The sequence below is a fragment of the Nanorana parkeri genome, unplaced genomic scaffold, assembly GCF_000935625.1.
Source record: "Nanorana parkeri isolate BGI_ZX_2015 unplaced genomic scaffold, ASM93562v1 scaffold716, whole genome shotgun sequence".
In the NCBI taxonomy this organism is placed as follows: Eukaryota; Metazoa; Chordata; class Amphibia; order Anura; family Dicroglossidae; genus Nanorana; species Nanorana parkeri.
In genome coordinates this window covers 9480-24359 of record NW_017306984.1, presented here as the reverse complement: position 1 = coordinate 24359, position 14880 = coordinate 9480, and the positions used below count along the sequence as shown (strand labels likewise).

The following is a 14880-nucleotide window of genomic DNA, read 5'->3' as shown; positions in this document are numbered from 1 at the left end:
GTCTATCAGGATGTAGTGTGGCCAGGAGTGCACACATGGCTCCAGGAGACCAATAATGGGAACAGAGCTACCATATTGATGGCAATGGAGGAGAGGGATGATATTACGGCTGAATATAAATAACATGCAGGCTGCAAACCAAAAGCACACAGCAAGCAATGGAGGAACTGAGGTATGCTGCTATAGAAGATTTTTTAATATGGAGGGTTTATTACACTTTAATCAACCTTTACTCATTTTAAACACAACACAAGGCAATCATCACAAGTACACTTGAAGATGCTTCTTCTTGCTTTTATTTGTATTAGTATTTTGATTTGGTCACGGGACAGCACAAATAAATACATGTAGCAGTGTAGTACGCGCGCACTCTCTCTGGCAGGGTGGAAAGGTATCTTGTTTGTCTGGAACAGGTGAGAGACTCTACTTCTTGAGGGCAGCTCCAATAGCTGCCTTGTCTTCACGAGTGATTGGGATAGAGCGTTCAGGGACATCTGCCATTTTCCTGGGTCCAGATACTGTCAGCACTCCATCTGGAGACAAGGATGAAGTGATGCAAAGGGGATCAACGTCCACTGGGATTTTATATCTTCTCTGGAAGTCTCTGGAAACATAGCCATGCTCATCCTGGGAATAAATATCAGCAATTAGGTAAAGTGTGGAATGCATTTTCTAAAAATTACCTTGCATTGATCACATTTTGTAACCATATACATTTGATTTGTTTTACTGCAGATAGTTTCATAATTACTCTGTAAAAAAACACATGTTTATCAAGTTCAACCAAAAAGTAAATCATTGTGTCCCCTGTATTCCCCTAATAATAATTGTTCTTTCCCCTGTATCCTGCCACCGGAACATACATTGGTCTTTCCCCTGTATCCCGCCACCGGAACATACATTGGTCTTTCCCCTGTATCCCGCCACCGGAACATACATTGGTCTTTCCCCTGTATCCCGCCACCGGAACATACATTGGTCTTTCCCCTGTATCCCGCCACCGGAACATACATTATTATTTCTTTCCCCTTTATCACTTTCCCCACACACTCATTTACCTTTTTCTCGTACCCCATCCCAAGAGTTATTTACGACAGCAGTGAGATAGCCCTTCTAGTACACAGTGCTATCCCTCCTATATCCTGTATATTATAACTGAGAGGTTTTTGCACACATTTAGCTTTACATCCTCCGTGAGTTTACTCCCATCTTTCTAAAGGTTGTTAGTGTAGATCACACCATACATTAACATGCAGAGGGCTAGTGGAAGATGGCATCATGTCATATGCAGGTAAACAGAGTTATGAATATGGGACTTTGGAAATTAAGAAAAGAAGTGACAATGTAACACTATGTTTCCTCATACAGCCATCTTTGGCGTGATGTCCCTCTACTATTGGAGCTTGTTGCAGCATGCTAAAATATTAGTTATGTATAAACAAATATGTTCCATATTTGTGGCGTCCATTTGGAATCATAGCATACAGCTGTGTGACTCTGGTGAAGACATAATGTTACACTGTCACCCGCATGTTGCTGAAGCCTTACACAAAATAGGTCTCCGATGTTCCTTAAGGGCCTGTTCACAGCAGACACAGTGCGTTCCGGCCCGATTCAGGCCGGAATGCACTGAATCGCATTACGGCCGGAGGGCGTGGCTACAGTGCCATTCACTTCAATGTTCCACGCCCCCTCCCGCCCCACAACAAAGTGAGCCAGCCGCAATTCGATCCAGTGCGTTCCGGCCAGAATCGGTGTCTGGTGTGAACGGGCTCTAAAAATTACAGCTGGCTCCTCATTGTTTAGGTTTCCTCTAGTTGTTATTAATGGAACTAGCTCTAAAAATCCTGCTGGCTTTGGATTGGACAGACTGGCTTTTAAATTCCATAATAATTTGTCCACCCCTGCTTTACACTAAAATAGTATAAAACACTATGCATGACTAACCACATTTATACTTAAAAAGACACAAATGGGCAAAGTAACAGGGTCTGAGGAAGTCGCCACCCACCCAGTTATATTCACCTCTTCAGTATCTATTAAAAACACGTCACCCCTGCACTGTGCCCTCCCAGAATACAATCAACCAGAAAGTAGAAATGATGGTGATGGGTAATCCTTGCCCAAGGGCCCAGTAATAACGTTTAAACTTTTGGGACACTAATTGTGGCAATGTGTGCTCCAATAAATTTTATAGCTGTGCAATTTACCTGACGCTCCTCGTGCTTTCCATGGATTTCAACGTAGTCTCCTGTCACTTTCACTTTTAGCTCTTCAGGGGAGAAATGTTTCACATCAAGGTTAACAGAGAACTTATCCTTCTCTAGTCTCATCTAGGGGAGTAAAAGCACACTTTAATTAGCTTTAACCAGCCTGTTTATATTTAAGGTCAGATCACAAATACATTCTTACTGTATGTGCTAAATATATTTGTATCCACATTTACATTACAGCATGAAAGAAGTCTGAACAACCTAATCTGAAATACAAACCCAAGATCATTTTTTTCCATGAGTTAAGAGCGGTACATTTTTATGTTGGGCTAAAGTCTGCTGCACAGTAACTTTATCATTATACTGTAATTATACCATTTCAATTTATCATTTTGCTTTATAATTAAACTTTGCTGCTCCTTAATAGTAAATATATAAGTGCTTATTCCTCAAGTCTTGCTACTCCCTATCTTGTAGGCAGGGCCCGACCATCATTTGCTTTGTGATTTGTTAAAATATGTATGTCCATCTTGTGTGTAAACTGCTGCAACATTTTTGGATGTTATATAAAGAGTAATAATTCTTCACTCCACATTAAGTTAAACAGAATATACAGTGGTTTTGTATAAATGATCATTAGTGGACAGGACTAAAAAGGAAAAATGTAAAAAGTATTTTTCTTTTGTTTAGGTAAATACTTCATAATGGATAATAATATTTAGCATTCTTAATTTAGCCAGCAGGTGCAGCTATAGGCTTCTTTTTATGTTTTCGTTTGATCCTTTATTGTGAAAAGTCCACTGTTTACACAATTCAACAGCCTAAAGTGACATTAAAGTCTCTTTTTTTCTCCCCCTCCTATGCTGGTGTGAGGACTTACCTTAAATGATGCCTCTTTTTCCGATCATCTTCTTTCCAGTTGTTTTCAGGAGTCCCTCCAATGCTGGTGCCTGTCTCTGATCCAGCTCTGACTGCTGTGTCTTCCTGTCCCACGGAGTCTTTGCGGGAGCAAGCTGCTGGGCTGCCTGCATTGACTTACCCTGTGTCTCTCCTCTTCTCTCGGCCGAAGATCTGTACTGCGCATGCGCCTGCCCCATGATCCTTCGCAGCCACTCAAGAATCTTCAGATCTATAGACGGGAGCGCGTGGTGGAGACACAAGTAGGTTTAAAACTATTTGCTAACTTTTATTTTAATGTTTTTGCATATATCTACTGCTTACTAGCAGTAGATTCATGCAAAAAAACGCAAGGGTTTAATTATCCTTTAAGCTTAAATTTACAAAAGCAAGTGAATAACTCTTTGCAGTGTCACAATACTTACTGGATGGCTCCATTTTATAGTTTAAATTGAAGACCAAAATCCATACCTTCCAACTTTCTGAGATGAGGAAGAGGAACACCTTCCAGCACAATGTATATAGAAAATGAGCACACCCCTGCTGCACCCCTAGTTATGTGGACAATTAATAATTTATATGCCAAAAATGATTGGTTAATCCCAGAATTGTCTTTTTTTCATCATTATGTTTCATTTATACTGGCTTTTCAAATTGGCAAACAAGATAATCAAGAGATAAGATAAAGATTTGAATGCAGAATAACACTTTTGGTATTTAAATAGAACCTTTTCATAGAAATCTGTACATCAGAGCAAAAAGAAGGACAACTGAGGAGGAAGATGGGACAGAGGGATTTAGTTCCAAATGAAGGACAGTCCCTCTAACCAGGGATAGTTGGGAGGTATGCAAAATCCCAAAACTAAATTTTCCATACTGTTGCTGTAAACGTTGGTGTGAAATGACCCTGGGCTTTGAAACGTCTTTAATCATGTAGAATATTCCTTTATTTTGCCCTTTCAGTGATCAGTAGATGTATACATGGCATTGTTATAGAGAGGGTATTGTACTGGAGTTATGAAAGCCCATAGTTTTCCTGCTTGTACATCAGCAATGTCATGACTAAGTGAATTGCTGTCTTTGTATGACAATGATTATATTGGAAAAGAACAAGAATTCTCTGTTATGCGGTAACTGAATAGGAGCGATTAATTACATAACCACACTGATAACTTTGAATAGGCCAACATCTGAACATCACATTGAACTACAGGTTTCCTTTTAGGCCATCATATACAGTTAGAGATGACCACACAACACAAGCTTTTACAATATATACTGCATATGGAGAAAAAGGGGTATCTTAGCAGACTATGGTAAAATACCATTGGTGTAATTAGAAAGCTGGGACCAGCATTTGATGTTTGGCTACAATATTCTGTGAGAACAGAAGCCACAGACAGCCAGGCAATTCTTATTCTTCGAGGGAAATCATCAATAACAGTTTGTGTATTTCTTTCAGCACAGGTTTATTTTAACCCCTTGTCGCATCATTTACAGGGTTATTCACAAAAGGGTGAAGAGTTTGCAAAAGGCAGGAGAAGTGAACAATCTAGGACAACATAGCTGATTTGGAAAAATTCTCCAATTCAGCTCACTTTCCAGTTCAGCTATGTTTTCCTGGATTGTTCACTTCTCCTGCCATCTCCAAACTCTTTACCCTTTTGTGAATAACCCTGTTAGTGTAATAATGATTACATGCTGTACTTTAGCCGTTATCATTTGAACAGACTGCCCATAATATCTATATCAAAAGAGCTTTAAAGTGTGTGTATAGCCAAAAGTTTTCTTTTTGGTCTTAAAACCCTTACTGTTTATGTTTAGTTGTCTGTATCCCATTCCCCTTCATTTCCTGACCCAGAGGCACAACAGCAAGTAAGAGGAAATGTCTACAAAGTGTGAGATATTCCCCTTTTAGAGAATTTTAATGGCAACAGGTGCCCCATGGGAAGATTTGACCCTCACCTCTTTTGGTTTTTATGACAACTGTTACTGTCTCGCTGCCAATGGTCATCAGTGCCACCCATCAGAAGATCTAACCCCTCGCCATTCTTTCAAAAATGTGTTTGGTTTTGGCTAAACAAACCCTTTCATTTGACAGTTAGTCCACCCAAGATTACAATGTTAGTTTTGTTTGGGTGATGGTAAGTTAATAAATATTACACACAGCCTTTTTTTATACACCTTATAGTTCTCAGCATCTAGGTTGCCAAATTTGCCTACCTGCCTCATCCCTTTCAGACTCTGTTGTTTAACATGAACATATGAACAATGCCAGAGGGGTGAGACTCTATGTTGGAGACAGCAGCTGGTAGATCACTGCTCGGAACCCAGGCAAGTATAAGAAGCCACGCAGTGTTTCAGATCCTGTCCTCCCATAACGTAAACCCCAGTTTTAAATAGTCCTTTTAATGTTTAAACTATGTGCCATTGATGGATACTGAAAGCTTTAAGTTAAGGTCAAATTACAAACAACAGCAAGTATATGCGAATGCCAATTTATCAGCAGTGCTCAAAAGGTAGGTTCAGCCTACATACAAAATAAGGACTTCTCATGGTGCATTTCAGTTCCTATCAAGCAATATATATAACACAAATGCAGATGTGGGCTTTTACTTGCTACTATACTGTCACCATATACTAATAATCTGTAATTAAAATGATCAGTCACACCTAAAATATATTTATTTTTTTAATTTTAGGGTAGATGCTGGGGAGTTCAGTCACTCCCTGTTCTCTTGTATCTCTCGAATTTTTGAGATCTCTCTTCTGGAATTCCTGATACCATCATTCCCCATAAGTCATTTTGTTTCAGGGGTCAGGACTCAAGAGAAGAGGTGAGGTAGCAGAAGACTTTCTGTGGGAGTTGCTCTAGAGATATAAGAAGCCACGGGGGATTCCACTCTCAAATTGAAATATCAGTTCTCAGTAAGTTCTGTATATCCTTTAAATATGATTTTGTGTGATGCACCAAGACAGTCATCCTGCCTGGAATATATATTCCCTAGCAGGCTTGAAAGACCTGAAAGTGAAGATGATTGCATAATAGTCACATAACATGACTGTACTGGGTGATGTGTCCTTTCCCTTATCAGTGAAAATGAAATGACTCAGGAAGTATTTTAGAAAGTGTTGTTGACATACAGTGTAAGACTATACACGCAGAGGGCAATATGATGTAATATGATCTATGCTTATTAATAAGGGACTTTCTGGGCGACAACTGATTTATGACTGTAGGATGGCTCTGCAATGTTCCCTACTGCAAACACAACACTAAAACAAGGCTTATTATATTATCAGAAAATACATTTAGAGGTTAAATAAATTAATTTATAATGCAATCTTTTGTCTAATCGTAATTTAAAAAAAATGTGACAGGGAAATCTGTAAAGTTGAAGAATTATTATTCAGATATAACATAATGCATGTGTTATACTTTCTAATGCAAATAATATGGTGTAAAGAGTAATGGTGATATGCCAATTCCAGCAACCCATAGCAACCAGTTTGATTTCAACATTCATCACTGCATGAAAAAGTAAACACCAGAACACATAAAGGGTGATTGTTAACCGCTTGCTGTGAATTACTGCGTCATATACATTGATTGTGTGCAATTCGATTTGAAAAATAAAAAAGCAGTTATTACTTACATTTTCCTAAACTACTAATCCTTATACAGTAAGTAATTAAGCAATAAAAAGTAGCAATTTGTCATTAGTCATAGTGTCATTTTAAATATGAGATATTTACTATATATTTCAATAAAGGTTTAGTAAGCATCAACAAAAATCTATAGTGTATAAAGTATAACTGTTATGTTCTAGCATATGGTGTCAATCTATTGGTAAAAGAAAAAAATGTTCATTCCATTCCCTCATTCCTCTTATAGCCCACTTGTCGCTTCTTAATATTCAGTATAGGCAGGATGTATAATGATCAAAATATGTTGTACTTTGTACTTACAAATGATTTTTGCTACTTTGCATGGATAGATTTTAGACAAATTCTCAATGCTTTGTAAATTAGAGAGATATAAACTTAGTTCTACATTACCCTGAAAGGCTGCAATGCAAACTGCACAGCTACTCTCAATAATATATTAAATAATACATTCAGTGTTCATAACCCAACACATTCACGAGGCACACAGCTGGGGATTACCTCTGACAAGCCACTTTCGATCCAGGATGGCAGTCTGAGAAATGGATATTTTAGGTAGAAAGGGGACAATACTGAAGATGGAAACAAATCAGCTTCTTGGAGGTGCTCCCCAAAACACTGTTCAGAGATCCTGTTTGGTCCAAAGAAGGAGTAAAAGTGGCGGCGAAACCAAGGGTGTTGGATAGTTATATCCATCTTCTTCTGGCTTCTAAAGACAGTTATCAGAAAGAGAACTACTCACTGTTGGAGCTATCCAACAATCCAAATGATCTTATATACAAAGTGGCCAACCTCGGACTCCTCCCTGGTACCCCAACATTGAACTTTCTGGAAAAGAGTTGTCAGATGGCTTAATTATGCCACCACGCTTGCCTGCTCCCATTCAGTAGATAGATGAGGGATATAAGCAGTGGCACATCCTCTATTCAGTCCGCATCCCATTGGATCAGCAGGAAGAGGTTGAGATTATGTCTGTGCTCTCTGCCTCTGTGTTTTGCACATTGGATTAATGGACAGGAGGATCATTTCAGCTACTCTTCTGTAACATGACAAGAGATGAGTTCATTCTCAGATCTGACAGCAGATAGTGTGATCCCAGCATGCTGCAGACAGAGAGTAGCTTATTCATTTCATTACAGTTTTGAATATCTCAGCGCTGGCCCTTTTCCCTTCTGTGGGCTTACTCTGTATACAGTGGGCTGGCTGGAGACTGTTATTTGTCCTCTGCTTATAGAGACTAATGCATTGTTGACCATCTCTGGTTTCTTTTGGGATTTATTCTGTATATACTGTATACATTTATGATTGTGTCCCTGTTTAATTTAGTGGCATTGTTTTTCTAGAATATTAGTGCAGTCAAAACAGTTTTAGTACTGGCTAGATACATCAGTCTGAATTACAGAATACACAATTGTTAATGTGAAACTTAAGCGTAACTGGAAATACTGATGCCATGTCATGTCATCCATTAAAGCGTAACTGGAAATACTGATGTCATGCCATGTCATCCATTAAAGAAACACTGTACTGTGAAAAGAAATGTAGGCTATCACTGCTGACCTGCTTCTGAAAAGGCTAGTTGATTGACTTTCTTTGGCTGCAGTCACAGACACAGAACACGTGTAGATATTGTGGGTCACCTGCACTCCATACAGCGTCATCAACCTTTATCTTAAGAATGGCGGTGCTCGCAGTGATTAAAAGCATGGCACCGTGTGAAACTTCCAAACGTTGGATGCAAAATCACCAGCAATTGCAAACGTATTTTCTTCTTCGGTTTATTGCAGTTGTGTTACATGCGTCATATAAGCCAACATTTCAGGGCCAGGAAGGTCCCTTCTTCAGAGTGACTTCTTCAGGTTTACTATGTTGCCCTGAAGAAGGGTCCATGCGTGGCCTTGAAATGTTGGCTTATATGACGCATGTGTCATAAATTCAACAAACTGAATGAGGAAATACATTAAATACAATCTATCTATAGTATAATCCATGTATATTTCATATCTACAATCTATACCGGACAATGGTGGAAGGGCCCACATTTACAGACTGGTGATGGGGTTGAAAGGGTTGGCAGACAATGATACTTGCCCTGTACTGCTAATTGAAATGTGCGCCTCAATATTTTTTATGGCTAATCCATGAGTGGGTGTGATTTTTCCACCCCAGCAAGACTTTTAATATTTGATTAAAGGTATGCTTTAAAGCATTCCTGTTATTTTCTTTAAAAACAAACAAACATTGAGACACCAGTTCCCTGCAATAAAAGAGCAATTATGCTCAGCTCCCCAGTCGCCCATGTTCACTACCATCTTTCCATTCCAATGTTACAGCCTTTGACAGTCTCTTAAGCATTTGGAACTTACATGAGTGTTGGATGCCTATGTCCCCCTCCCCTTGGGTACTTGCTATGGTTCAGCCCTCCAACCCCTTTGTAATAACAGGACACAGCAGTGAAGTATGGGTCAAAGGATGGAACCACAGCATATGGCAGTAGACATGGGCATCCAACTCTCCTGTTTCCAATGTGTCCAATGCTAAAAAAATCTTACAGAGGCTGCAATGTTGAAACACAATGTTGAAACACAGTGATGGTAGGACACACGGGCTGCCACAGAGGCACATATGGCAGCTCAACTATTGCAGGGAACTGGCCTTTACATTTTTTCAAGCAACTGACATGATGGTTTCCAGAGACAGTTTAAAATCAGAATCAGAAAGGAATTCTGTACTGATTGATGAAAGAAAAGAAAAAAAAGGAAGGGGCAGTACAGTGATACTTTGAAGGTGTATAATCTGTTGATCTGCGCTTATAGATGATTTAATAATCCTGGGAAAAAAGTGGGAGACCAAAGCTGCCACAATACAGGCTAAAAAGGTTGAATAAAGATTTTTGCGGCGCTAAATCACCTTCCGTGTTTAAAAATAAAAATAAGTGAAACAATATCAAGTGCTGTGACAAATGTAAATTCCTCTCTGGTCCTTATTCCAGGACTGTGAATATACAAAAAACTTATTATGGAAAATCAAATAAAGAGTGAAAATGAGGTACCTTTAAGATTAACGTACCATTTAGAAACCAATATTAACCGTGACTTCAATATTGTCCATAAACCATTAAACACAATGTGTACCGCAAGTGTATGCAAAGTAATTGTGTTGGTGCGATCCCCTGTCCGGAAATACAGACCAATAAATATATAAACCTTGGGGTGTACAGTGAATGGATGAAACCAAATCTTTAACCACACATTATACAGTGTAAACTATAAACTAATATTAGTGATCGTCCTCCAAATTCTCTATTTAACGTGCTGGTGCATAAAAGGATGATGATAAAAGTGATCTTCAGGGTGTTACACTCGTAGATCCCCCTAGGCAGTGCTCACTCACTGCATAGAAGTCCTTAAGGAGCTTTACAATCAGCCTGGAGCAGGTATTTAATTCAATTTCTCTTTTGGCACTTCCAGATATTTAAACGCCAGATGGTTCTCATAGGTTAAAAAATCAAGAGAGATCCCTCATGGTGAAGTATGTTTAGAAATTTATTAACAAAAAAGTACATAAAAACTCACATTTAGGGATAAAACCGCCGGTATCTCGTGAGTCTCCGCTCTCACTTCCACATTCGGCGTGACGCTGTGACATACGATAGGGCCTGTATCGTCAGGGCCATCTTTAATATTGATTGGACCCTGGGCAAACATTTTCTTGGGCCCCCTGCCACACCCTGCCCCCGCCATGCAATTTTGTCCCTCCATGCAATATTGCCTGCTATATGCCGACAGCACTGACCCGCGCTGCAACTGGGAAAGATCCCGACAACATTATCAGGATCTACCCCGCTACCTGATTGATAACTGGCTCTGCCTCTCTAGATACAGAGCCAGTGCTGAAGAGGTGGTAGTTGCAGACGCAGCATTAGCACTAGTTTTTGGGGTACAGGGCCCCACAGCAATGACTGGGCCCGGGGCAGCTGCCCCTTTTGCCCTGCCTTAAAGACAGCCCTGCCTATCGTACTTTGAAGGTGTGTGGGAAAAGCAGCTGTACACATGTAATATGGGGAGAGGTGCAGATTGTGGGAGTGATACTGTGCAGAAGGTAGAGGACTGTAAAAACTGCAGGGAGAACACTGCTGTTCACTTGACACCAGTCTAAATTACTATATCACATTCTGATTTTAGGTCCTTATGGTAATTAGAAAGCATGACCTAGCATGAAGACCCTTCCTACCAGCTAATGGTCCGGAGCCATGGGTACACATTTGCTCTAAAAAAATAATAAGTTGTTACACAGTAATGCACAATTTCCCTTTTTCGAAACACAGACCAACTCTGTCCCTTTGCTGTTGGTTTAAAAATGGATAATGCTGCCTGAACTGTCTGGACCTTATGGTTATGACACTTGGAAAACATGTATTTATCTACACAGTGTTCCTCTGATGACATTGCTGCTTGCTACTTTTACAAATAAAAGCAGTTGACTCAAGTTGTCACCTGACACTTGGATGTTTGTCCACCAGGAATGTGCAGCTGGTACAGAAATAAACAGGCACGTACAACAGAGGAGACATTGTATTGTAGAGAGACTCTGGTGTGTTTTCATTTGGCCAAGAATCCATTTTTTCAGTCTAATAACTCTTCTGCAGTGAAGCTAGTATATACTGTTATATACTGTATAATCAGATAAACAAGCATATTCAAGATCAGGTGAAACTGCAGAAACTCACTTATCGACGGATTAGATTCCATGTTAAGTCAGTGAAAGGTTATTTTTAGCAGACTATAACAGAGTGACAATGGACCATGCTTGTGTAATTTGTGTTGGCATGACTGCTAGCGGACTGTGACAGTGTGACAATGAACCATGCTTGTGTAAAATGTGTTGGCATGATCTCTAGAAGGCTGTCACAGAGTGACAATGGACCATGCTTGTGTAATATGTGTTGGCATGACTGCTAGCGGACTGTGACAGTGTGACAATAAACCATGCTTGTGTAATATGTGTTGGCATGACCACTAGAAGGCTGTAACAGAGTGACAATGGACCATGCTTGTGTTGGGATAACCTGTAGAAGGCTGTAACAGAGTGACAATGGACCATGCTTGTGTTGGGATAACCTCTAGAAGGCTGTAACAGAGTGACAATGGACCATGCTTGTGTAATATGTGTTGGCATGACTGCTAGCGGACTGTGACAGTGTGACAATAAACCATGCTTGTGTAATATGTGTTGGCATGACCACTAGAAGGCTGTAACAGAGTGACAATTGGACCATGCTTGTGTAACATGTGTTAGCATGACTGCTAGCGCACAAGTGTAATACAGGGAGTGGGACAGAGCATTGTCATCCCATAACAGGAAGTGCCTGAACAAAGACTCATGGCAAAATTGCAAAAAATGATTTTAATGAAGATTCAAAAAGGTTGAAAATATATTTTGAAAATACATTATTATGTTAAAGATTACATAATATAGACTATAAACACAATACAAATTAACTAACTAAACGTGAGATTGTAGTCCATCATGGGAGCGAGCTTGGAGTGGTGTGTACTTTACAACACACACAGGGACCATGGGGAACAAAAGTAGCCACCCTCCAGAAGGAAGGACAGTGTTATTAGCACTGATTCAGAGATGATTTTGAGGATCTACAGCCGAGTGATACACAAAGATACATTTTTGTTAACAGTTAAGGTACTTGAAAGCATTTTTGAGATTTAACTCATGAGTTTAGTGTCACTTTAAGCACATTCATAAACAAATGCCAAAATTATACAGATAGTCAGCATCCATTTAACTCATTTCAAAAAAGGTTTTACTTGTTTGATTAAATTCCCTCTTCAACAAGCTGGGGAAAGAAGAAACACAGATAGATAAAATTTCACATGCAGTAAACTGGAGTCATATAGTTGGCATTGCTTTATACTAAAAGGGAGGGACTGGGTGCTATAGTAATAATTGGGTTTATTGTTTTGCAGTAAGAAGACACCACTGCAAATACGAGTAAACCATGGTTCAATGAGAGCATAACTTCAGACTCTGGCACCTAGCACTAACCATTCTGCCAGCTGTAAATTAGAAGACACAATAAACCTGTTTTTTTTTTTTACAGTTTATATATATATAAACCTTGGTATGAAGCCATGTAACTGGATGTCCCATCTTGCTTAAAATAGATGTGAGAATGGTGAAATATCTTACATCTTCCACGGCATCATTTGTTGACACAACCTTGCTGCATCTGTGGGTTCATATTTCCTAAAACTGAAACCAGTCCTCCACAAGAATGCTTCCCCCACATATCCGATTATCACAAGAAGATACATTTCTGAGCAGTTCCATCATTCCAGAAGACTGTAGTGTTTACCATCAGTTTACCATTTCACTTAAATTATCTTAATCCACTGTATCTTTGATCTTAAAGAATAGACAAATAAATTGGTGAAAATTGGTGATGCCTTGCTATCCCAAAATGATAATAGATTGAAAAAAATATGTTAGGTGCTGCTTGTATTTGAAATTGTGTACTGTCTTAAGAAAACATGAGGTGTCCATCTATCAGTTACTGCAAAAAATTATTATTATTATTATTATTTTTAGTCAGGATTTATATAGCACCAGCATTTTGTGCAGTGATTTACAACAATTGAGGAGACAGTACAATTACAATACAATACCATACAATTAGAAGGAACCTGTTCAGAGAGCTTACAATCTGCAAGAAGGGGAAAGTGATACAGAAGGTAACAACTGTGAGGGATGAGCTGAATGAAGGAGTAGATGTACAGTTATTAAAGTGGACCTTTACACTCACAAATCTAATTCTACCAATGCATCCCTCTATGTATGTTGATTAATAACAACATAGATATTCTATGATTTTGTAATACTTACATTTGCAGAGCATTCACTTCCTGCCTTGAAAGGGAAAAATTACTTCAGTTTGGCAAAGCAATGCACACTAGGAAGGTTACATCAGCAGAGCATTGCTGGGAAATCTCATCTGTAATCTCACAAGGCATTTTCCTGCCCTGCAATGATGTGCATGGTCACATGTCTAGTCACATGTGCCAGTTTTAAGGAAGTAAAGGGAGATCTAGTAACCTGCCCTTAGTAAACATGGACACTGTCAGGAGACCGGGAAAGAAAAGAGAAATACGTTTTGCAAAGAATACAAAGCCTGCAATTATCTAGAAGTATTTGTTTGTAGATTGTCATTACTAAACATTTCTAAAGGTGTGTTTGTAGAGTTGCCACCTTTTCTTCAAGCGAAACCCGAACACTCAAGCGACGTGTAGACATTTTTTTTGCAGAATGAGTCGTGGCTTATTCATATGTAAATAGCTCCACCCATTCATATGTAAATATCACAGTTGAGACTATTTTCAGTGGGGGGCCAGTAGCCCCTATCTTAATTTTGGTTGCCCCTGTCTGCCTGACATCTTGTGTCCGGGTTTCTGCTGCCATGAAACCCGAACACAGCATTCAAAACCCGTCCGGGTGAATCCTGGACAGGTGTCAACCCTATGTGTTTGTCGTTATTTTAAAGATATGGGTAAAGCTCTGCTTATATAGGAGATGAAAAAAAATCTGCAACAATTGATATGGTAAACAACTCCCAACAGGAAGAAGAGCAAAGAATGCTGAAATAGGAAAAGTGGACCGATTCAGGGAGGCAGTTACAAATGCTGTAAGAGCTAAATGTATAACAGAGTGTCTTGCAAATTTGAGGTTCATCAATAAGAGAGGATCAGTTGAGCCTAATCTATAATCGATAAAGTATTTGCTATAGCAGGAAAACATACTACAGTGACTATCAATGTGTGTTGAACAAGCTGTTCTGTTTTATTGAGGTAGAGGCAGGGTTCATATACATATACATAGAAAAACAGAAGCAAAAGAAAAAATTTGAATAAAAGTTGAATATTTACAGGGTGATTGGCTGTACACCCAGACCTAAATGAACTTTGCAGTCTGCGATTAGACATAGTTACAAAATGTAACAGGAACCAATTAAATGTAGTTTTCTAAGTAGACATATAACTTAAAACTAAAACACATGTTTCTAACCAAAAATGAAAGACAAAAAGAGGGCAAA

General features: G+C 39.1%; 1 protein-coding gene across 1 annotated transcript; it reads right to left on the bottom strand.

Moving 5' to 3' along the window:
• Positions 1 to 289: 289 nt before the first annotated feature.
• On the bottom strand, positions 290 to 7914 carry CRYAB (crystallin alpha B). Its single transcript, XM_018564029.1, has 3 exons — positions 7278 to 7914; positions 2211 to 2333; positions 290 to 627 (listed from the first exon to the last, which is right to left on the bottom strand). The coding sequence occupies exons 1-3, from the start codon at positions 7470 to 7472 to the stop codon at positions 424 to 426; spliced, it is 522 nt and encodes a 173-aa protein (XP_018419531.1). The 5' UTR covers positions 7473 to 7914; the 3' UTR covers positions 290 to 423.
• Between the last annotated feature and the right edge of the window lie 6966 nt (positions 7915 to 14880).